The sequence below is a fragment of the Enhydra lutris genome, unplaced genomic scaffold (assembly GCF_002288905.1).
Source record: "Enhydra lutris kenyoni isolate GAN:26980312 unplaced genomic scaffold, ASM228890v2 scaffoldscaffold4, whole genome shotgun sequence".
Lineage (NCBI taxonomy): Eukaryota > Metazoa > Chordata > Mammalia > Carnivora > Mustelidae > Enhydra > Enhydra lutris.
This window is the reverse complement of record NW_019154088.1, coordinates 11729899-11755351: the sequence shown is the minus strand read 5'-3', so window position 1 is coordinate 11755351 and position 25453 is coordinate 11729899. Positions and strand designations below refer to the sequence as shown.

The 25453-nt window shown below is 36.8% G+C and overlaps 1 protein-coding gene and 1 pseudogene across 2 annotated transcripts in view; one reads left to right on the top strand and one right to left on the bottom strand.

Annotated features, from left to right (window-relative positions):
• LOC111158765 (ubiquitin protein ligase E3 component n-recognin 1) overlaps window positions 1-25453 on the top strand; it is a 145604-nt gene that overhangs the window by 40361 nt on the left and 79790 nt on the right. For both annotated transcript variants that reach the window (XM_022521027.1, XM_022521035.1), the window contains exons 5-17: window positions 4469-4599; window positions 7660-7798; window positions 9025-9087; window positions 9328-9451; window positions 9765-9872; window positions 10821-10909; window positions 12757-12855; window positions 14476-14633; window positions 16632-16731; window positions 17289-17417; window positions 21550-21730; window positions 24979-25040; window positions 25311-25421. In XM_022521027.1, the coding sequence (XP_022376735.1) occupies window positions 4469-4599; window positions 7660-7798; window positions 9025-9087; window positions 9328-9451; window positions 9765-9872; window positions 10821-10909; window positions 12757-12855; window positions 14476-14633; window positions 16632-16731; window positions 17289-17417; window positions 21550-21730; window positions 24979-25040; window positions 25311-25421 (1494 nt within the window). The remainder of the gene's footprint in view (window positions 1-4468; window positions 4600-7659; window positions 7799-9024; window positions 9088-9327; window positions 9452-9764; window positions 9873-10820; window positions 10910-12756; window positions 12856-14475; window positions 14634-16631; window positions 16732-17288; window positions 17418-21549; window positions 21731-24978; window positions 25041-25310; window positions 25422-25453) is intronic.
• On the bottom strand, window positions 4963-5365 carry LOC111158996 (annotated as a pseudogene).

Here is a 25453-nt window from a genome sequence, read left to right as displayed (position 1 = left end):
AAATGTGCTTCTGCAAAAATTAACTTCTTTATAGCAAAAACTTGTCATGAGATTAAATGGCAGACTGGAAGAAACATTGCAGTGTGTCATAAAAGATAATTATCTGTCATTAAGAAACCCTTGGTAATCTGTATATTTGTGCTATATGACCACTCGTGTGTAGTATACTCTTATTTTACAAAACTCAGAATGGAAAGAATTGGAATTATATTTGGGGAGGTAAAATGTGTTGTCTTCTCTTGAGTAGGAGCATTAGAGCACAACAGTATGGGCTCTAGAGCAGGTGTCCTCGGTTTGCTTTATAACCCCACTGATAGCTCTGTGATCTTGGCAGAGTTATTCACTGTTTCTTCCTTTCAGTTTATCTCTAAACTGGAGATAATACCATCTGCCTCACAGGGCTGTGAGGATTAAATGAGATAATACATGCAAAGTGCTTAGCCCTAGAATATGCCTGGCATGTTCTAAGGGCCCAGTAAATGTTAGCTGTCATCATTAGTATTAGCATTACAGCTCCTGCTACTTTTCCCATTACCTTTCTTATTTGATACTAGTAATGTTTTAGAATTAACTGGTATGTTTTAGAATTATCAGAGATCTTCCACACGAATTATATCAATTCATCCTCATTACTACTTTGTGAGGTAGATATAGTAGCTCCATTTTATAGAAGTAGAAACAGAGACTCAGTAAAGTTAAGTGACTTGTTCAGCTTTGCATTATTTAGTCAGTGGCAAAGTTGGACCTAAAATTCAGATCTTTAGATTCTGAGTTCTAGGATGTTTTTTAAAATCTTGAGTTTAGGTGTAATTTCAAATTTATGAAAAGCTGCAAAAATCAAAATAGTACAAAGAATATTCATATGCTTGGGATGCCTCTGTGGCTCAGTCGGTTAAGTGTCTGCCTTAAGTGGCTTATGTCATGATCCTGGGGTCCTGAGATCAGGTCCCACATTGGGCTCCCCACTCAGTGGGGAGTCTAATTCTCCTTCTGCTCCTCCCCCCGGCTTGTGCTCCCTCTCCCTCTCTCTCTTTGACAAGTAAATAAATAAAATCTTCTTAAAAAACTAAAAAAAAAGAATATTCATATACTTTTTACCCTTTCACCACTGTTAGCCTTTTCCCGCATTTACTTTATTATTCAGCATTCATTTTTTAGATTGCTGCTTCTCTCTCACTTATTTTACTTGTCCTAATCTCAGAAGGCCATTCCTTCATTTGACACATATTTATCAAGTGTCTGTTACTTGATTAAATATTACCAAATGTCCATTACCTAGAATACTGTTTAAACCTTTCAAATTTATTCTCATTTTTGTTTTGTTTAATGAATGCTTTTAATTCTGATTATTTCACTTTCCTCCTCTAATATTTTTGAAAGGGTACTCAAATATTTTGGCACATAGAGAGTAATTTGTGGCTTAGTTTTTATAACCTCTTCATTCCATAGCTAGTCACTCTGCAAAAACTGTCTTTGTGTTTTAAGTACCTAAGGAATCCGTGGGAGTTAAGTTGACTTGTTGAGTTTACAAAGCTTGCTTAATTTCATCTGCCTCATGGATTTCCAGTCCCTTTGGTGTTTCCTGAATCATAATGGCCTTAGAACACTGAATTTAGTACTGAACTAAGCTGATCCTGGATTTAGAATTAGATTCAAAAGGTGATTGGTCATTCAGGCTTATCCTAAAAGTAAATCTGGATATTCTGGAACTGACTGATTATCTGGAGGTAAGAGAGGGGCACCTGTGGCTAGCATATAACTAATCAATTCACTCAACACAAACAGTCCTGTGTACATAGCATTTTGTTTCATCTCTGCTTTGATGAATGTGAAAGCCATACTGTACCAGGTGCATGGCATTGTGCCAGTCATAGTGGGGATTTACCAAGTGTAATCCCGTCGGTACTAATCAGCCAATCATCCAGCTTTCGGCAATGTCTTTAAAAGCAAGGCCTCTTTCCAGTATATATAAAAGCAGTTTCTCTCTAGTCCTATAGTACATTTCTGGGTTAATTATTAAGTTCTTTTTAATTTTTTTTTTCTATTTAGATTATAGCCCTTTTGTTTCCTTTCACTGACCTTACTTTTTAAGCTTTAGATGCTTTGCTTGAAAGTTTCTTATACTTAACAGACCTCTTCTAAAGGACTTACCTCTAATACATTATGGAAGTAATGAATTGATTCTTTTAACTCTTCACCTCAGACTATTTTTTTGAAGAATTCAAAAGGATATATTGAGCTAAAAAAAAAAAAAAATATGTATATATATATATATATATATATATATACACACACACACACACACACACACACACACACACACACACGAATGAAATAGGAATGTAGTGGACCAGTGTTGGTCTTAGTACTTTGGCACTTTTTGTATCTCTCTCTAGAAAATGCTTCAGAACAAAATCTCCAGAGAGAAGGTGATATGTTGAAGAGGAGGTAAAAATTGAAATCATAAAGCATTGGGGAGTGAGAAAGAATAGGTGCAAAAGAGAATTGCATAGGTTAAGGGTTTGGTGAACACAGAATGAAATGCAGTTCATTAGAATGGTCTGCAGCAGGTAGGTTAAAAGTTAACATTAAAATCTTATATTGAATTACTACTGGATTTTTATTTATTTATTTAAATTTTTTTTTTTTTGTCTTCAAGAGCTCCTTTATTTATTTATTTTTTTTTTTTCCTGTTTAGTCTTTTGTTTAAACAGCTTATTGAGATGTAACTTGCATGCCATAATAAAAAGTTCTCCTGGGGTGCCTGGGTGGCTCAGTGGGTTAGGCCGCTGCCTTCAGCTCAGGTCATGATCTCAGGGTCCTGGGATCGAGCCCCACATCTGGCTCTCTCCTCAGCAGGGAGCCTGCTTCCCTTCCTCTCTCTCTGCCTGCCTCTCTGCCTGCTTGTGATCTCTGTCAAATAAATTTTAAAAAAATCTTTAAAAAAAAAAGTTCTCCTACTTTTAGTGTACAATTCAACACTTTTTGGTATATTCACAGAGTTGTTCATCCATCACCTCAATTATAGAACATTTTCATTACCCCCCCCCCAAAAAACCCTGTATCCATCAGCAGTCACTCTCCATTTCTTATAAACTCCCCAGCCTTAGGCAATCACTATTTTACTTTCTGTCCCTATGCATGTGTCTTCTGTGGGATGTAAGTGGGATCATATAGTATGTGGTCTTTTAAGAATGGCTTTTTTCACCAGTATAATGTTTTCAGGGTTCATCCATGTTGGACCATGTACTTTTTGATACAAGTAATATTGTGTTTTTACGGCCAAGTAATAGTCTTTTGGCTAAATATTCACATTTTATTTATCCTTTCATCAGTTGATAGACATTGGGGTTGTTTCCACTTTTTGGCTATTATAAATAATGCAGCTATGAATATTTGCATATGTGGTTTTGTTTCAGACGTGTTTTCATTTATTTTGGATAGATATGTAGGAGTGAAATTTCTGGGTTGTATAACTATGCTAAATATTTTGAGCATCTGTCAGACTATTTTCCAGATTGGCTGTACCATTTTATATTTCCATGAGCAATATATAAAGGTTCAAATTTCTCTACATCCTGGTCAGCGCTTGTTATTATATGTCTTTTTTATTATAGTAACTGTAGCAGGTGTGAAGAAGTATCTCATTGTTTTGATTTGTATCAAAATCAAAAGTATTTGAACGCATTTTTTTTTAGTTAAATGGTTTCAACAAGCCCTTTGTTAAGGAGGTAGTGGTCTGTAATAAAGAGAACACTGTTTCTTGTGGGAGCCAAAGACTGGGTTTCTGTTATTTATAGGCTCTTTTACCTTGGGTGGGTTCCTTATCCTTAAAATGTCACTAATTCTCAGGCACCTGGGTGGCTCCGTCAGTTAAGCATCTGCCTTCAGCTCAGGTCATGATCCCAGGGTCCTGGGATTGAGCCCGAATAGGGCTCCCTGCTCAGCAGGGAGTCTGCTTCGCCTACTTCCTCTGTCCCTCCCCCTTGCTCATTCTCTTTCTTTCTCTTTCTCTCATGCTCTCTCTCTTGCAAATAAATAAATAAAATCTTTTTTAAAAAAATGTCACTAATTCTCTCCCTTTCTTATGGAATGGGCATGAGGATCAGTTAAAATAATAAGAAAAGTTTTTTGTAAGCTCTAAGGGATAACCAAATGTTCTTTGATAGTACCATAATTAGGCTACTCAGGAAGGCAGAGAACATTTTTAAGGGAGAGCATCACTAAAAAGGAACTCTGTGTTTCTGTCTCCTTTCCATTCTATCTATAGCACCAACTTGGCCACAAGGAATTAAGCTAAACTATTGTGAATAGCAACCTCTTGAGCGCAACTTGAATTTGCTCCTGAAGGGTGGTGTAATGAAGTCATTAAAATAATTAAAAATTAGTAACCTTTTTCTCATCCATTTATTTGTATACAATGTTGTATACATTTTACATGTTAAATTTTTTCTATACTTTCTTATAGAATTTACGTTGTCCGTTGAATGAAGAGGTTATTGCCCAAGCCCGGAAAATATTCCCTTCAGTGATAAAATACATTGTAGAAATGACTATATGGGAAGAGGAAAAAGAACTGCCTCCTGAACTCCAGATAAGGTGGGGACAGTTTTCAAAAAAGTTTTAGCAAAGGTTATTTATATTGCAAAATAAATGTTGGAAAAATGTTTATGTTGGACTGGTTTTAATTTATCAGGATTATGAAAATTTTGTAGAGAATTATCTTTTGAGAATACTTTCAAAGTGTCCATTTATATGAGATGCTCTGAGTAGGCATTAAACAGAAGGTAAGCCAAAAGAAGACCCTAAACTGGAGCTTCTGACTTTTAAGAAAGAAGAGTTTGGTTTTTTTGTTTTCTTTTGTTTTGGGGGGGTTTGTTTGTTTGGTCAGAAAACAGCCATGTATTTTCACATTTTATTAGCTGTGGTACAGCCCTAGAGCTGCCTCATTCCCACCCCTCCCTATTCCCCACCACAGGGTCCGGCCTTCCAGGAAGCCCCTGCCTTGGCTGCCTGTGCCCACTGGAACTCCTGCTGCAGTTTGAGCCAGGTCTCCCTCTGTTGCTCTGACTAGCAAGGTCTTAGAGCTGAGACTCATATCACTGAATTTCAGCTGTGATATAGTCCAGCCTCTTCCCCCACTGTGGCCCGAGCCTCTCCCAGCTCCTGTTTGACCAGCACAAGACCCAGAAATTTAAAGACCATGTTGGACCTATCTAGCTGGGCCAGCTCCTCCTTCACGATACTACTTTCTGAGCCTCAAGCTTCTGCTGCCCTGACATGGATTTATTCAAGTCCTTCTGTAGCTGCTGATATTTCACCCCTTTTCCCTGTAGCATAGCTTCTTCTGGATTAGCTCAGCCATGGTGGGGACAAAGATCTTTCTTTCATTATTTGGGCTGGAGGTCTTGTTCTAAATGATTTGCAAGGACCTAGTAGCTACCCATCCCAGTAGAGAAGTAAATTGCCCTATTTGATCCTGTTCTGGACCAGCCTCCAGATTCCCCGAGAGATTTGTGGTGGGAATAAGGAGATAGCCGTTTTCCAAGTGCTGTGATATCTATGATTATTTCCCTACTAGTTGTGGAGATTCAACATTTTTTTTTTTTTTTGAGATTCAACATTTTAAAACTAAAACCCAATGATTTCTAACAGTCACAAATCTTTCTGTGACAGTATTTGCTCTTAACTTATAAATGTACAAGAGAATTCCAGATCTGATATGATGATACAGTTTGGGCCTTGTGGGAATTTTTCTGTCTCTGTAACACTAGAAATTTCACAAAATTGCATCACAAATTTAAATACTGTTGTTCTTTGAGTTTATGGGTTTTTTTGTTTTAGGAGGAGAGAGCATTAAACATTTTAGTTTATAAAGACATGAAATGTATTATTTTGACTCTTGGTAGGCAATAAACTGGTTGGGGAAATAAAGGTCATCAGAGATTGCATCCACAAATGCTTTAATTTCAGATACGTGATAATGTCAGTTGAACTCTTTAAGAAACTTTGGGTTGGTAAACATGATACTAGCAATCTGCCTGCCTGAAAAGGGAGAGTTGCTTGAGTTTGAGTGTATATATAGCAGCATCAGACTTCAGATTCATAGATCTGAATATGGCTTATTGGCATTGTGACCATGGAGAAGTTTTTTTGTTTTTTGGTGTTTTGTTTTGTTTTGTTTTAAAGATTTTATTTATTTATTTGACAGAGAGAGAGAGAGATCACAAGTAGGCAGAGAGGTAGGCAGAGAGAAAGGGGAAAGCAGACTCCCCGCCAAGCAGAGAGATCCCAGAACCCTGAGATCACCACCTGAGCCGAAGGCAGAGGCTTAACCCACTGAGCCACCCAGGTGCCCCTGTGTTTTGTTTTTGATTTTTTTTTTTTTATAAGCTCTGCCCTCAATGTGGGGCGTGAACTCTTGACCCCTTGATCAATAGCCAGATGCTCTACCAACTGAGCCAGCCAGGCACCCCTGTTTCCTGAGCTTTAAGAGGCCTGAAAAAATCTGCTTCTTAGAGTTAATGAGATGGATTGAGTATATTATAAAAGCATATTGTAGACTGTTTAAAACAGATAATAACATCTGACATTTGTGTAGTCCATGACAACTGTTTTCACATTTCTTATGAGATCCCCATACCACTCTTTTAATGTAGATATTATGCTCTTTTTAAAGATGGAAGAGGCACAGTCATCTCAGCAAGATTAAAAACAAGTAGCCGAAGATCCTTCAGTCACATGATAGAGCTAGCACTTTCAATCTATACACCGTTTTTTGTTAAACTTAAGTGTTCTTTAAAACCAATATCACTTTAAGTAAGTAGAAAGTAAAAGCAAAAATAAACTCAATAAAAACTAAGTGTTAATAAAATCTTACCATTTATCATTGCCTACCTGAAGGTCCTGAGCCCAGTGCTATCTCCCTTTGTGCAGTAAGAGATTAGCAAGAGTTAAGAGCAGTGTTAAAAACACATTGCCAGGGGGGCACCTGGGTGGCTCAGTCGTTAAGCGTCTGCCTTTGGCTCAGGTCATGATCCCAGGATTCTGGGATCGAGCCCCGTATCAGGCTCCCGGCTTGGTGGGAAGCCTGCTTCTCCCTCTCTCACTCCCCCTGCTTGTGTTCCCTCTCTCGCTGTGTCTCTCTGTCAAATAAATAAATACAATATTTTAAAAAAAAACAAAAAACAACACATTGCCAGGGACTCCTGGGTGGCTCAGTTGGTTAAGCATCTGCCTTCAGTTCAGGTTATGGTCCCAGAGTCCTGGGATCGAGTCCCACATTGGGCTCTCTGCTCAGTGGGGAGCCTGCTTCTTTCTCTGTCTGCCATTCTCCCTGCTTTTGCTCTCTCCCTCCCTCTTTCTGACAAATAAACAAATAAAATCTTTAAAAAAAAACACATATTGCCACTAAAGTAATAATTTACATTGAGAGGTAATAAAAAGATGAAATGGTAATACTTTTATCAGGGTTTTTAAAGTTTCATGACACTGTAACATTTACAATGACTTTATCAGTATTGCTGTGGTACTTTCTCATACATAACAAACTACATGGTGGTGCTTTGGTACAGATATTACATATTATTTTAGTCTATTTTTCACATTTTTCTTTATTTGTTTTAGTATCTGAGTATCCATCTTTTTTTTTTTAAACAGGGAGAAAAATGAGAGATACTACTGTGTCCTTTTCAATGATGAACACCATTCGTATGACCATGTCATATACAGTCTACAAAGAGCTCTTGACTGTGAACTCGCAGAGGCCCAGCTGCACACCACTGCCATAGACAAAGAGGTTTGTGGGCTTCGTTTGAATTCTTGTGTTCCCTTACATCAGCTTCCTGGGAGTCAGGTGTTGACTGAGCCCTTGCCAAGTGCTCTTTAGTAATACAATGTGTTAGGAATAATCATACTCTTCTTTTATTCTTTATATCCTAGGTTAATTGGTTAAACTTGATTTTTCTGTATATCATAATTATAAATAAACTATTAGCTTTCTTCTTTTATTCTAAATAATTAGAAAGTTACTGACTATATTTGGTCAAAAGTAGTTAATTAAGAATGTCAGCTTCAGTCAGTTTATATAATTATTTATTAAAATAGTATTCTGTAATTATTGAGTGTATGAATAAATGCATCAATTTTGACATTTTTAACATTATTTCTTACAGCTACTTTTAGTATAATACTGATTCTGTGGTTTAGCTTTTTAAAAAATACCTGTCCAAAGCAAACTGTGTTCCTCAGGTATATAGAGACAATATTAACTTAATCCTTGTCCTTGAGAGGAGTGTAATATAGTGGAAGAAGCAGCATGGCATTAGTAATCAGCGTAGTGGTCCTAGGGCTTGAGGAATCAATATCCTGGTCATACTTGTCATCCACTGGTGGATGCCAAGTGTGTTGTGGAACACATGTTGTGGAACTTGTAAATTTCATTCATGGCAAGTATTTACTTACTTATACTTATTTTTTTTTAAGATTTTATTTATTTGACAGAGAGAGAGGGTGAGAGAGCACAAGCAAGGAGAGCAGCACACAAGCAGAGGGACAGAGAGAAGCAGTTTCGCCTGAGCAGAGAGCCTGACACGGGGCTCGATCCCAGGACCCTGGGATCGTGACCTGAGCCCAAGGCAGATGCTTAACCGACTGAAAGAACCAGACACCTGCATGAAAAGTATTTAAAACATGTACCAGGAGTTTAGTAAAAACATAAATTATTATTATTGAATAGAAATAGAGTACACTATAGCAAATGAAGGACTGACATTCTTACCAAGCAGGAAATCCAGCATCCTCAAGTATATTCTCTACTAGCAGTATCAAAAGTTCTGAAGCTTCATATAAGTGTTAAACATTTATTTTTATCTTAGGGCAGTACCCTAAGATGGGTATTGCCCATCTTAGGACTTTAAGGCAGTTGACGAATGATTAAAAACTCAGTAGGCCTTTGGACTACATATTACTTATTGATTGGGATTGTCAGTCTACTACTTAATTCTCATGTTTGTTTATAATTAGGGTCGTCGAGCTGTCAAAGCAGGTGCTTTTGCTGCTTGCCAGGAAGCAAAGGAAGATATAAAGGTAATTTTCTAAATTCGGGATGAAAGAGAATTATAAGAGGAATTCACATTACAAGAGCCGAAGTAGAACAATTACATTGTTGAAGTGGTTTGGCATCCTATGTAAAGGTAGGATTGGGCCATTTAGACCCAGAGATTTGAAGCTGTAAGTGTTACATAAGATTTTTTTGAAGAATAGATTACCTAGTTAAAACAAATTTTAAAACTAGTGTTTTGTTTTTAATATTCCTTTCACTTATAGAGCCATTCAGAAAATGTCTCTCAACATCCACTTCATGTAGAAGTATTACACTCTGAGGTTATGGCTCATCAGAAATTTGCTTTGCGTCTTGGCTCCTGGATGAATAAAATTATGAGCTATTCAAGTAAGCGTATTGCCTGTTTTTCTTATTTCTCATAAAATACTGGTTTTTGAAATAGCCATGAATTTGAAAATGTCATTGAGTATAAAACAAATTTCTTTTTCATTTTTGGTATATATATTTTGATTAATTTTCAGAATTGCATCTCAAATGCTCCAAATAATATTTTATCGGCTTTTGATTCTTTGATATTGACAGAATTATTCTTGATATCAAACTGGGGAGATTGTTAGTTTTTTCACATGTTATTGTAGGAAACATACTTTTGGGAGGAATATTGTGAGAATAAAAATTACCTGAGTTCTTTTGTTTGTAGGTGACTTTAGACAGATCTTTTGCCAAGCATGCCTTAGAGAAGAACCTGGCTCTGAGAATCCCTGTCTTATAAGCAGGTTAATGCTTTGGGATGCAAAGCTTTATAAAGGTAGGTAGATCTTTGCTATGATGCTTGCCATGAAGCATGACCTTAAAGTGGAGCTATAATCTTTTTTCTTTATTAAAACAGTGATCTTGATTGATGAGCTACTGTGCTTTAAGAAAAAGCTAACCAGTCAATATGTATTCTTCTGTGTTAAAACCCAGGGCTACTATCTCTTAATTATAGTGTCTTTTTGTTTAGTCAGGACCAGTAAAAAGAGTATGTATATATTCATGTAGTAGTGCCATTATTAAAGGTATGTTAATTTTTATTTTAAAAATCCAAATGCAGGAGCGTCTGGGTGGCTCAGTCATTAAACATTTGCCTTCAGCTCAGGTCATGATCCCAGAGTCCTGGAATCGAGCCCCACATTGGGCTCCCTGCTCAGCGGGGATGTTTCTCCCTCTCCCTCTGCCTCCTGCTCTGCCTACTTGTACTCTGTATCTCTGTGTCAAATAAACAAAAAAATTTAAAAACTTTAAAAATCCCAATGCAGTGTGCTATGGTGAATGCTGTGAAGTGTGTAAACCTGGCGATTCACAGACCCGTACCCCTGGGGCTAATAATACATTATATGTTTATAAAAAATTTATTTTAAAAAATCCAAATGCAGAACAAAAAGCGAAAGATGAGAAAAAAGCTAAAGTGAATGGAAAAGGAAAGACACAGAGTAAGAGTAATTTTGAGTAAAATAGAGTAAAAAGGAATGGAGAAAGCTTGGACAAGGTAGAGTGAAGTAAAGCAAAGTAGAGGGACAGAAACAGAGGGAAAAGGCATATATGTATTTTAAATTCTTGGTATTAATTATTAATGGATTAAATGCTACTAATATTTGAGTCCTTGAGGTCTATTAATATGTGAAATATTTTTATAATATTCTAACACTTCTAATAGCTGGAATTTTTTTATTTGCCTTTGTGTTACTCTTCCACTTCCCCCCAAAATGATCTGTAGGTGCCCGTAAGATTCTTCACGAATTGATCTTCAGTAGTTTTTTTATGGAGATGGAGTACAAAAAATTCTTTGCTATGGAATTTGTGAAGGTAATTACTCTTTATAAATAGGTATCAATAATAGAAAAAGAAAACCATTTTGGAAATGAAGCTGTAGAAACAAAGACAATTATGAATCAAGAATTTAACTTTGTGGTTTATTTTTTTGTCTAAAGTCCATTTATTTGCACATTTGGGAATATGGAAGCAGTAGTCGCAGAGCGGAGATAGGTGGAAAATAACCTGTTATTTGCCTGGACAGAGCAATAGGAAGTTATCACATTCACATGTGCATTTATTCTTCCTAATCATTTGTCTGTTTTATAACAAATAAAATAACGAGAAGAACTGACTAGTTGAAAAGGCATAGCAAGGAAAGGAACAGGTATGCATGCTAAAGGAAGGCAGAAATTAGATGAACAAGAATTGTACTTAACGAAGACTAAAATGTAAAGAGAAAACATACAGCCTTTTAATATTGTTTTATTGATCTGTTGTCTATCTCTTATATTTTTATATATATGTATTTTGCAAGGGGCGGGATCTATCTCTGAAGTTAGATTGCAAGGTAATACATAACAAGGACTTTTTGAATCTTTCACTTTGCCTTGTACAGAAGTATCCAAGGGGTGCCTGGCTGGTTCAGTCAGTAGACCATGTGACTCTTGATATCAGGGATGTGAGTTCAAGCCCCACGTTGGGTGTGAAGACTATTTAAGAAAAAAATGTGTGTGTGTGTGTGTGTGTGTGTGTGTGTGTGTGTATAAAAAATAAAAGAAGTTAAAAGGGTATCCAATAAGTAATTGTTGGTTTCCTCTGATTTTGGGTTACAGACAATTCTATAAAAATTAAAACTGGTCAGAGGTAGGGTCCAGGATGGAATTGAAAGCAGAGAATGAAATAATGGTACTATGGGACAAGATACCTGCACTCTCTGGATTTTACAAGTAGAGCGTTAAAAGTAACACGTTTAGTTTCTTGAAAGATAGTAACAGCTCAAGCTATTTAACTCTGTTTTTCTAAAATTCTTAGAATATTGGACCATATCTGTGATCTGAAATGAGTATTTTTTTTTCTTCTACAAAAGTACTTCTCCTTACTTAAATTGGATTTTTTTTAATATCATGATTACTTCTTTGTAGGAATTCTAATGGATAAAATTAAATATGTAGGTCAAGGATCTAACACTGTGCTTGATACATGACTGGATGTATTATTATTTTTGTTTCCCACTATATCAGGTTGATTTTCAGCTGGTATAGTTAAGCTGAACCAGTATATTTAACGAGCTGCACCAGTATAGTTAAGAAGTTATTTGCACCCAGCATCCATTCTGTCTAAGGTTGGATTGAATCCAATTGGTTGGTTTTCTGGGTCCTGTCAGTTTTTAGGTACTTTGAATATTGCCTCTGCCCTATACCACTGTAATAGAATCTGCTAAAGATTGTCCCAGATTCTGTTTAGAGAAAGGATATACAGCACTACCACAGTCCGCTATGACTCTTAGATGTGTGTGTGGTTTTTTTTGTTTTTTTTTATAGTTTTCACTTACAACTCTGCTAGATTGGGTAGCTGAGTTCATATTTGGTCTTTTGTTTGTTATTCTCTAATATATTTTTGTTCAACATACTGTCTTCTCTTTAGAAATAGGAATTATAGGGGCACCTCACTGGCTCAGTCAGTGGACCAGGCAACTCTTGATCTTGGGGCTGTAAGTTCAAGCCCCATGTTAGGTGTAGAGATTACTTTAAAAATACATATTAAAAAAAGAAGAGATAGGAATTACATTACTTTTCATCATATGTGTAGAAACAAATCTGCAGCAGCTATTAAAATTGGGATTCTAAAAGTTTTCAACAATTTATCATCGATTCTCCACTTACTATTCTGTCTTTCAGTATTATAAACAGCTGCAGAAAGAGTATATCAGTGATGATCATGACAGAAGTATCTCGGTAACTGCGCTCTCAGTTCAGATGTTTACTGTTCCTACTCTGGTATGTATTGATCATTTCTTTGCAACCTTTCCAAGTAAAACCTGTTTTGCTTTTTAAGAATTTGCCTAGGGGGCGCCTGGGTGGCTCAGTGGGTTAAGCCGCTGCCTTCGGCTCAGGTCATGATCCCAGGTCCTGGGTTCAAGCCCCACATCGGGCTTTCTGCTCGGCAGGGAGCCTGCTTCCTCCTCTCTCTCTGCCTGCCTCTCTGCCTACTTGTGATTTCTCTCTGTCAAATAAATAAATAAAATCTTAAAAAAAAAAAAAAAAGAATTTGCCTAGTAGTGAATCAAATTAAAATAATGTCGGAGTAGTATATTGGGCTAATTTCATTTGGAAAATTGAATAATACTTCAGTAGTATTTGCATGTGAACTATACGTTAATGGGACCCAAAGACAAGATAGCTTTGGAGTGGGAGTGCTGGCGTGACTGTTGTCCAGTGGTCCTGATCTCTGCTGGTGAAGTCCAGAACTGGTTTCTCAAATTTTAGACTAATGAGAGCTGTGTCTTTTCAATACCCATACTACTTTTTTTTGTTGTTCCTTTATTCTGTAGTTATTGCTTGGAGGCAGGGGTATAGATTAAGGTAAAACAAAGCAGAAGGAGAGAGTTCTCTGAAGCATTTGCATGAAATAGTACTGACAAGGTACTGTATAGGCCTGGGAAGAGAGTGGAAAATTCTGCTTTTTTTTTTCTTTTTTAAATGCTACTACTTTTCATGTTTCTTTTTGATAGTTTGGTTAACTATTCTTACTTTCCCATGTCAAAGGTGAGAGAAAAGCGTGGAGAAGAGACAGTGGATTAGGAGTGAAAGGGAGATAGTAATAGAATAGAATAGATAGTAATATGATAGAAGTCATGAGGTGTATCTGTGTTCTGCTTTGCTCATCATGTGATTACTGATGGTGCACATTTATGTAGATAACCTGTGTGATGGGCTTAGAGTATCCAGACAGGTGTTACTGAAGAGTAAGAAATTATCACTTTTAGAAAATGACGTCTCAGAGAAAAAAAATGAAACAAGATGGGACCAGGGAAGGAGACAAACCATAAGAGACTCTTAATCTCAGGAAACAAACTGAGGGTTGCTGGGGGTTGGGAGAGGAGGGATAGGGTAGCTGGGTGATAGACATTGGGGAGGGTATGTACTATAGTGAGTGCTATAAATTGTGTAGGACTGAAGATTCACAGACCTGTACGCCTGAAGCAAATAATACATTATAAGTTAATTTTTAAAAAAGGAAAGAGGGGTGCCTGGGTGGCTCAGTGGGTTAAGCCACTGCCTTCAGCTCGGGTCGTGATCTCGGGGTCCTGGGATCGAGCCCTGCATCGGGCTCTCTGCTCAGCAGGGAGCCTGCTTCCTCCTCTCTCTCTGCCTGCCTCTCTGCCTGCTTGTGATCTCTCTGTCAAATAAATAAATAAAATCTTAAAAATAAATAAATAAATAAGGAAAGAAAGAAAATAGCATCTCAGAATTTGCTGTTCTGTGAGACTAAAGACTGTGTTTGATGCATTTATTTGGAACATTTAAAATGACTCACTGACCAACCAAATGAATGAATAAATTAAGTCCATACTATCACGAGTTAATACTAAAGAATATTCTTGAAATACTCTGCAGGCTCGACATCTTATTGAAGAGCAGAATGTTATCTCTGTCATTACTGAAACCCTGCTAGAAGTTTTGCCTGAATACTTAGACAGGAACAATAAATTTAACTTCCAGGGTTACAGCCAGGACAAATTGGGAAGAGTATATGCAGTAATATGTGATCTAAAGTAAGTTGTTCAAGTCAAAAGGTAAGGGTACCTATTAATCACAGTGTGCTTATGTATTCCATTTTATAAATAGACTTCTCATCCTTTTAGTTATTTAGAATTTTCCTTATAATGATGGCAAGTACAAGGCACTGTTACTGTCTCATGTCAATAAATGTTTTAACTGAAGGCTTCTTATATAAAATTGCAGCCTGGTTAACAAAGGAGGTATTGAGGAGGGGCCTTTTACAGGAACTTTGGGTCTCTAGGGTCACTAAATGAATCTCCATCATAACTACCATGCCTTTCACTCACTCTCACTCATGTACTTTTGTTCCTTCCCTTTTACGTAGTCTATTTGTACATGGTTTCAGATAATCTTGTTGATCTGAGTTTCTTTTTAACTCCCTTTTTCATACATACAACCAAGTTATTGATGCTCATCAGGGGTTTCTTAAGTTTTTTTGCTGAAGAGAATAGAATTTCCTTTTAAACTAAAGTTGGAATCACATGATAGATCACTTTTGGGATTGTTGGACTTAAAAGGAATTAAGTTTCCATTTATTTTAGAATTGGTGAATATTATAAGTGTTGTGATGTAAAAGTATTCAATAAATCATAAGTTCCAGAAAATTCTTTTGAGAATATATTAAAACACATTTCATTTAGTTTACTGTTTAAATTGAAGAGCTCCAAGGTGTATTGAATTAATTATTTTTAGTCCCCAGTAGGGAAAAATCATTCTAATTTTGTCTACTTCTTTTAATGACCATTTAGGGCATAGAGGGGTGGAAACAGGCTTCCAAACTAACCTAGAAATAGTTCAGTTTGCTTAAAAATACACTTGACAGGGGCACCTGGGTGCTTAGTCAGTTAAGTGACTGGCTTTTGATTTTGGCTCAGGTCGTGATCTCAGGTTCATGAGATGGAGCCCAGCATTGGGCTCTAAGCTCAGTGGGAAACCTGCTTTTTTCCCTTTCCCTCTGTGCCTCCCCACATTCTGACCTTCTCTCTCTCTTTCTCTTTCTCTCTTAAATAAATCTTTAAAAAAAAAAAAAAATTTTACAGAGCTCTGGAATTATGCGTTGGATCCTTGATATTACTAAGGGAAGTTTCTAGACCTTTTCAAATTCCTCAGTTTTTAAATGTGACTATAAATCTTTCTCTCAGGTTCAGCAAATTACTACATTATCACAACCTCAGTACAGAGATGGTAGGTAAATTCAGTAGTGAATCACCATTTAGCCAGTGTGCTTCACAAATTATGCATAAATTAACATGTATGCAAAACAGACAAGCAAAAAATGCACAAAAATGCCAAATGGCCCTACTTAAAAGTATCAGTGTTAAATCGGTGTATTTATTATTCCTAGGTATACTGTACAGGAAAAATCTCTTTACTGTGACCCTCATTACTGTGAAATATTCTTGTAGCTGAGTTATTTTTTTTAATCCAGGGAAGTAGTGCATAATCACCTCATTGTTTTATCACATTTTATTTTGTATTATGCATTTCCGACTATAGTTATTCTCTACAATAAATACTTTAGAGTCAGCACATCCCTAGATACTTTACCATATGTTAAAACTTTAGGGTTGCTGGTTCAGATGTTAACTTTAAAGTTTTCCCAGTCTTTGGATGGTTATTAACAACTTCTCTCCTATATCCTTACCTAAATAGAAAAATCTCTAATGACAAGGAGAAGGGGAAATTCACATATTTTGAGCACCTAGAAAATCTGTATTGTGGTTGTCTATCTGTAATAGGCTAGGTTGCTTCCAAGGTTCGCTTAAGCAGAACAACATCTGAGTAGAGAATTCAGGCTTAACTTTGACAACCGCCTCTCACAGAGCCTTCACATTTTGCTGGTATAATTGTAGCTCTGCCTAGAGCTTCTGATTATTTTAAGAAATTAGAATCCATAATGTTGATGAATCAACATTCTCTATAGCTCTGATAACTTTAAAATTATCTCAGACTGGGAAAGTGAAATATTTCTTTGTCTTTTGAAATGATAGGTATATCCTAATCAGCAAGCCCACAACATGGACAGAAAGATTAAGAATGCAATTTCTAGAAGGTTTTCGGTCTTTTTTGAAGATTCTTACGTGTATGCAGGTATGATAGTTCTTCTGTACATCAGTAAAATAAATTTATTTTTAAAAATTTAGCCCCGGTCTTTGTTTTAAGCAAATATTGGTTATTTGAGGAAGACTGTATCTAATAAAATAGAATTAAATTTAAATACTGCCTCACTGATCCCGCTTTAATAGATCTTTAATAGGTATAATTCTGTATGCTTTAGTTAATGTTTATTAACTATTTAATATTTTAAATTACTCTTTAATATTTATTGAATGCTTACTATGTGATATGGTAGTAACCACTTCACATGCATTATCTCTGCTGAGCATCATAGCAGTCTTATAAGGTAGTTACTATTATTTTCATTTTCCATATAAGGGAATTGAAGTCTAGAAATAATTTGACCAAGGTCACATGCAGCTAGAAAGTGACAGCTGGGATTTGAACTCAGTTTGAACTTGTATAATAGCCATGTTAAGAAAGCTATGCATATATGAATATGAATCCTAACAATTTTATATTTTGACAGTAGAGGAGCAAAGAAAGAGGGCCCACTATATACATATATAGTAATCACTCTTTTCTTATAGGGAATGGAAGAAATCAGAAGACAGGTTGGGCAGCACATAGAAGTGGATCCTGACTGGGAGGCTGCCATTGCTATACAGATGCAATTAAAGAATATTTTACTCATGTTCCAAGAGTGGTGTGCTTGTGATGTAAGTAAAATTTATTAGTAGGATCAGTGCCTTTTTAAGTGCTCTAATGGTTATCAGCAGTAAAGTTTTATGTAGCAACTTGCTTGAGGTAAAATTTTATTACTTAAGTTGTGTGTTTGAATTTTTCTTATTAAATTTATTTTTCAAAAAAAAGAGTTTTTTAGAAGATTTTTACTTATTAGAGAGAGAGACTGCAAGAGAGGGAATACAAGCAGGGGGAGTGATAGAGGGAGAAGCTGGCTTCCCGCTGAACAGGGAGCCCCATGCAGGGCTTGATCCCAGGGACCCTGGGATCATGACCTGAGCCAAAGGCAGACGCTTAACCGACTAAGCCACCTGTCTTACTAAATTTAGAAGGAAAATCCAGTGTTTGGTTTTTGTTCATTTGTTTTTAAAGATTCTGTTTATTTAGAGAGAGAGAGAGAGAGAGCATGAGCAGGGAGAGGGGCAGAGGGAGAAGGATTGAGAATCTCAAGCAGTCTCCCCGCTGAGCATGGAGCCCAGCACCAGCCTGGATCTCACAAGCGTGAGATCATGACCTGAGGCAAAATCAAGTCAGATGCTTAACCGACTGAGCTACCCAGGTGCCTCAGAGAATCCAGTTTTTTATACTTAATTAAAAAATGTGCCCCATGGTAGTTTCATTTACATCTGGGAATAGTGGGGTTTAAACAATACAACAAAACACAGTTATTTATATATGTATTCATTTATTTCCTTGGACATGAATGTTAGTGTGAAAATTAGGATCACATTAGACTTTAAACTATTTCAGTAGTAGAAAAGGGTGGATATTTATTTAGTCAAGAGCTCTGTTATGCATATTAAACCATTAAGAAAATTAATTTCAAAATATAGAGCTAATATATTTCCTTATGCAATAATTTTAGACCATAGCCCTCTTAAAACACACAGTCCTACCCTAGATGACATCATTTATTTCTGTTTTGAGAAAACTGACATTATCTGAATCAAATTCTTTTGATTTCTCGAGTTTCTCTATTCTTCTTACATGACACAGTCTATTCATTAAGTTTCTTTGTGTCTTCACACTTGGTCCTATTCTTTTCATCTCTTTCTTTCTAAAACTGAGGTCTCTACCTAGGCTCTTGGTCCTGAGCTACTTCTTCCTGGAATTGGCTTCCTCATTTGTCTCCTCTGTTACTTCCCACTCTTTCATTCATCTGCCTATACACACACAGGACTCCCCTTTCCTTAAAATCAATAAGAATAAAAGCCCCTTAGTTGTCTCTGCTACCCCTGTGAACTCTCTTTTTTCCTCCTTTCTTCTGCTTCACCATGAGCAGTTGATCACAGGTTCAGAGTAGCAGTCATACAGACATGACAGGATTTAATCTAGCACTGTAGCTTTGTAGAACAATAAGGACAGGAAATATTATCCAGCAACTAGCCATATCACATATTTTTTGGCAGCCCTCACCTTAGGGAGGGCATGCATAATTAAATTTAAGATGAGGTCAAAGTATGCGTTGCTCATCTTGACATTTACCAAACTTTCTGAAGTCATCTACGTTTGATCTTGTCACTCTAGCTTCTGAAACTTCTTTAGGGTCTGCTTTCTGCCCTTACCAATTGATTGGAACTGCTTTTTGAAAAAAATTTCAAAGGATCTATGTAGTAACCAAATTCAGAGAATCTTTTCTAAGTCCCCATCTTCCTTCAAATGTTTGTCATTGTATTCTGTTGAGTACCTTAATCTTTTTTTTTCTTTCAAGACTTTATTTATTAATTTGAGAGAGAGAGAGAGAGTATAAGCAGGGATTGGGGCACAGGCACAGGGAGAAGCAGACTCCTCGCTGAGCAGAGGGCCCAACACAGGGCTGGATCTCAGGACCCTGAGCCAAAGGCAGATGCTTAACCAACTGAGCCACCCAGGTGCCCCTGTTGAGTACCTTAATCTTTTTGAAACTTTCTTTCCCCCTGATTTTTACAAACCTATTTATTCTAATACTTCTGTTATTGATTTGTTAAGATTTCAGTGATTCCTTCCCCCCACCCCAATTCTTTCTGCCTACTAAACGAGACATTCCCGAGACGCCTGGGTGGCTCAGTTGGTTAAGCAGCTGCCTTCGGCTCAGGTCATGATCCCAGCGTCCTGGGATCGAGTCCCACATCGGGCTCCTTGCTCATCAGGGAGCCTGCTTCTCCCTCTGCCTCTGCCTGCCATTCTGTCTGCCTGTGCTTGCTCTCTCTCCCTCTTTCTCTCTCTGACAAATAAATAAATAAAATCTTTAAAAAAATAAAAATAAAAAAATAAACGAGACATTCCCAATATTCTCTTCTTATAGTTTTAGGTCTTTCCTTTCTACCACCTCAGTTAAAACTGCAGATGAGGGGCGCCTGCGTGGCTCAGTGGGGTAAGCCTCTGTCTTCAGCTTAGGTCGTGATCCCAGGGCCCTGGGATCGAGGCGCACATTGGGCTCTCTGCTCAGCAGGAAGCCTGCTTCCCCCTCCCCCTCTGCCTGCTTCTTTGCCTTCTTGTGATCTTTCTTTCTCTTTGTCAAATAAATAAATAAAATCTTTAAAAAAAAAAAAAAAACTGCAGAGATGACTGTTCTAAGCTATAATATCATTTCTGTTTATGTGCTAGATATCCTTGCTTAGATCTTATACTTATATTTCAAATTCAAAGTATATTAAATTGGTTTGTCATCATTTCTTTCTACTTCCGTCTTGTACTTTCCCTTCTCAATTTCCCTTGTTTACTGTGATTCATACATTCATCCACACAGAAAAATCTCAGAGCCACTGCATTCTGTGTGTTAGATGTTAACAGATTTTTCAAGGGAGAAAGTTCTGTGTTCACATAAAATTGAGAAATGCTAGGTTGAACAAGTTCAAATAGGATTTTTTAAAATGCCACTGAACTTCTCAAACCCTTTAAATAATCAATGTGCTCATTTCTAAGTGGAATATTCCTAATTTATTTGCTCATAAAATCCCTTTTTTGGGATAAAATTAGTGTAAGAGACACGGTGTTGAAAAGTCAGTTTGACTCTTCTCTCCCTGGCATACTATCCTAATTTGAATTTTCCTTATTCTAAATATACTTTATAATTCTAACTTATTTCCTGTGTGTTCTTTCTCTTTTGCCTTGACTGCCCCCAACACAGTTAAGACCCTGTCCCCTTACAGTTAGACTTCTTGGTAATCTTTCTCTTGGTTCCCTTGTCTTCTAACATTACCCTCTCCAATCTGTCATCTTCAGTAACACTCATTAATTCTTTCTGAAGCAGTTGTATTGACATCATTACACTTCAGACATAATCAGTGCATTTACATACTTGCCAAGGCATATTTCCAGCTTAACTGCTCATTAATTTCATCCATAAATCCTTTAATTTATCTAGTTTTTTATTCTTCCACGGTGACTGAACAGGAATTGGACTTCCCCTTTTTTCTCTGTTTACCCCCATCTCTGCTTATGATGCCACTGTCACCTCAGTCAGTAGAGTATGTGACTCTTTTATTTTTTTTAAGATTTTATTTTAGTATATGTGCTGCCAAAGTGAGCACAAGATTTTATTTTAGAGAGAGAGTAGTCAGGAGAGCACATGACTCTTTTTTTTTTTTTAAGATTATATTTATTGTAGGAGGAGAAAGAGACAAGCATGCAAGAGCATGATCTCAGGATCATGGGAGCACGCAGGGCTTCAGGCTCAGTGCGGAGTCAGCTTGAGATTCCCTGCCCCTCTCTCTCCCTCCCCCTCTGCCTCTCCTGCCACCTATTGTCATCTTTTCCCCCATACTTAAATTCTGCATATTCTTTTAGACCCCACCCAAAAATGCTTTCATAAATATGTCTTCCCAGTTGTTTATAATTCTTTTTCCTCCCTCTTAATTTGTTTGTACCATTTACATGGTACTTAAAATGTTTTACTTCAATAGGGCACATGTGTATGTCTGCGTCTGTCTGTCTGTCTTATATTTCCACCTAGTTTGCAGATCCTCTGCAGGTGTCCCTGCTGTACATAAAATAATTTTGTGCTTATATTATTTTTTATATTATTTTGCTTATTTATATATATTTGTGCTTATATTTAGCTTATATTTATTGAGTGGTATAGGAAAGTAACTTGTTAATCTATTTGCATTTTTATTTTTCTTTTAGGAAGAGCTCTTACTTGTGGCTTATAAAGAATGTCACAAAGCTGTGATGAGGTGCAGTACAAGTTTTATATCTAGTAGTAAGACAGTAGTACAATTGTGTGGTCATACTCTGGAAACTAAGTCCTACAGAGTATCTGAAGATCTTGTAAGCATACATCTGCCACTCTCTAGGACTCTTGCTGGTGAGTGTTCGTTTTTTGCAGGTTTCTATTAGCTTTGTTTTTTAGATATTCAGGGTAGTGGAATTATTTCTGTTTTTGTTCTGTGCTCAGTATGTACAGACATACTCAGATCAGATACTGCAGTTAAGAACTGTCACTGTCCTTCAAATAACATCTATCTAAGGATGCTTGTGAACCCGGGCCTTTTTTTTATCTGGATCAACTAATGGATCCTTGTAATATAAACTTAAGGACTAACTTGGTAACTCATCTTCCACTCAGACTTAAATATAGCAAAATCTTGTTGCTAGTTTGTTTTTGTTTTATTGTTGTTTCAAATTTTTAAATTCTCATTGTTTTTTTTTTTTTTTAATTGAAGTATGGTTAACACACATTGTTACTGGTTTTTAACACCCTCTCTGCTTGATTACACCAATGTGCTGTCTGTGTCATTGTTCCTTTCACCACTAAAAGAAAGAAATCATAAATTTTATTTAATCATTCTTTGATTTGCATTTCCATGTAAATTGGCCCTGTCAGTTTTTTTTAAAACAACTTTCTTTAAGTGCATTAATTAATTTATTTTTAAATAATATTGATAGCAGCTTTCTAATTTAGTTAGTTAGTTGGGAAGTCATAAAGCTCTACTCCCAATGCGGAACTTGAGCTCACAATCCTGAGATCAAGAGTCACATACCCAGGGAGCCTGTGTGGCTCAGTCACTTACGTGTCTGACTCTTGGTTTCAGCTCACGTTGTGATCTCAGGATCATGGGATTGAGCAGGTCTGCAGGCTCATTGGTCTCAGTGGGAAGTCTGCTTGATATTCTCTGCCCGGCTCTCTCACTGCCCCCTGCCTCTCCCTCCCCCACCCCCTGCTTCTTATGCTTGCCTTTCTCTCTCTAAAATAAATAAAATCTTAAAAAAAAAAAAAACAGTTGCATGCTCTACTGACTGAGCCAGCCAGATGCCCCTACATACATATTTTTAATTGTAGTAAAATATACATATGATACAAAGTTTATCATTTTAACCATTTTTAAAATTTTTTCTTTTTTCTTTTATTTTTTCAGTGTTCCAAAATTCATTGTTTATGCACCACACCCAGTGCTCCATGCATTACGTGCCCTCCATAATACCCATCACCAGCCTCACCCAGCCCCCCATACCCCTCCCCTCCAGAACCCTCATTTGTTTCTCAGAGTCCATAGTCTCTCACGCTTTGTCTCCCCCTCCAATTCCCCCAACTCTGTTCTCCTCTGTATATACAGTGGCATTAAGTACGTCACATTGTTGTGCAGTTATCACCACCATCCATGTTCAGAATTTTTTTCATCTTTCCCCACTGAAATTTGGTACCTATTCAATACAATGCCTCAATCCTGACCATTCCTTGTAGTACCTGGCAGTCACATTTTTACTTTCCATTTCTAGGACTTGACTACTCTAGGTACCTCATATAATTAAAATCTTACAATATCCTTTAAAAATTGGCTTATTTTGGGGCACCTGGATGGCTCAGTGGGTTAAGCCTCTGCCTTTGGCTCAGGTCATGATCTCAGGGTCCTGGGAACGAGCCCCGTATCAGGCTCTCTGCTCAGCGGGGAGCCTGCTTCTCCCTCTCTCTCTGCCTGCCTCTCTGCCTACTTGTGATCTTTGTCTGTCAAATAAATAAATAAAAAATCTTAAAAAAAGGGGTGCCTGGGTGGTTCAGTGGGTTAAAACCTCTTCCTTTGGCTCAGGTCATGATCCCAGGGTGCTGGGATCGAGCTCCGCATCAGGCTCTCTGCTCGGCCAGAAGCCTGCTTCCTCCTCTCTCTCTGCCTGCCTCTCTGCCTGCTTGTGATCTCTGTCTGTCAAAAAAATAAATAAAATCTTTAAAAAAAAAAAATCTTTAAAAAAAAACTGGCTTATTTCATTTACTACAATATCCTTAGTTTATCCATGTTATAGCATCTATCAGAATTTCCTTCCTTTTTTTCAAATTTCCTTCCTTTTTGAGGCTGAATAATATTCCATAGTGTGTGTGTGTGTGTGTGCACGTGCGCGTGTGTGTATACACTACCTTTTGTTTATGCATTCATCCACAAATGGATGTTTGGGTTACTTCCACCTTTTGGCTGTTGTGAATAATGTTACTGTGAATATGAGTGTACAAGTATCTGTTTGTTTTCAGTTCTTTGTGGTATGTATTGTAAGTAGAATTGCTGGCTCATAAGGTAATTCTACTTTTTAATTTTTTGAGGAAACTCCATACTCATTTTCTATCTTTTTTTTTTTTAAAGATTTTATTTACTTATTTGACAGAGATCACAAGTAGGCAGAGAGAGAGAGGAGGAAGCAGGCTCCCTGCTGAGCAGAGAGCCGCATGTGGGCTTGATCCCCAGACCCTGAGATCATGACCTGAGCCAAAGGCAGAGGCTTTAACCCACTGAGCCACCCAGGACCCCCATACTCGTTTTCATAGCAACTGCTCATTTTACATTCCCATTGGCAGTGCCCAAGGATTCCATTTTTTCCACATCCTCACCAACACTTCTTATTTTCTATTTTTTTTAAAAATAGCCTTCCTAATGAATGAAGTGGTAGTCCATTGTGGTTTTGATGTGCATTTCCCAAATGATTAGTGACTCTTGAGCATCTTTTCCTTTGGCCATGTTTGTATCTTCTTTGAGAAATGTTTATTCAAGTCCTCTGTAGTTTTTTAATCATATTTATTTGTTGTTGGAGATAGATATCAGATATATTATGTACAAATATTTTCTCATTTTGTGCATTGCTTTTCTACTCTTTTGATAGTGTCCTTCAAAATTATTGCTGAATCTAACGTATTGAAGCCTTTTCCCTATTTTCTTCTAAGAATTTTATAATTTTAGCTCCTGTGTGTAGCTTTTTGATTAATTTGGTTAAATTTTGTACATGGTGTAATTGACATGATTTTTATGTCACTTCTATTTTTATAAAAAGAAATGATTAAATTAGTTTTCATTTATTTTATGCTTATTTAAGAGCAGAATAAGAAAATATCTTGGCAGCATATTATTTTTACATAATATATAAGCACATCTTGCACAATATAGGATATTATATAGTAGTAATATTAATATATTACTGTGTTTCAAAATTAGAAATCAAAAGTTTGCATTGCTAAACTCAATAAATGTACATTTCCATCTCATAAGATTCTAAACTTGAGGAGTTAATGAGACAATTAAACTGGGTTTATTCTTTTTTGATTTCTCTCTCTCTCTCTTTTTTTAATAACGTTAGGTCTTCATGTGCGTTTAAGCAGGCTGGGAGCTGTTTCAAGACTGCATGAATTTGTGCCTTTTGTAAGTGACTCTATTAAGCGTTAATTTACTCATGTCCTATTTCTAAACACCTCTTGGTTGATGAGAGGGAAGAAAAATTTTGAAACCTACCTGAATTTCATCCTTTTATGTCTCTCTATAAGTACATTGAAATCTGAATCACAAGAACTTCGAATTACTCATTCAGGTCCATCCATTTTACAGATGAGAAAACTGAGGATTGTGTAGTGCCATAACTTTGAGACACAGCCAAGCCCTCTGAAAAATAACAAAATTGCTCATCTATTTTAGGAGGACTTTCAAGTAGAGGTACTAGTGGAATATCCTTTGCGTTGTCTGGTATTGGTTGCCCAGGTTGTTGCTGAGATGTGGCGAAGAAATGGGCTCTCTCTCATTAGCCAGGTATGGCAAGTCCTGTTTACATTTATGAGTAT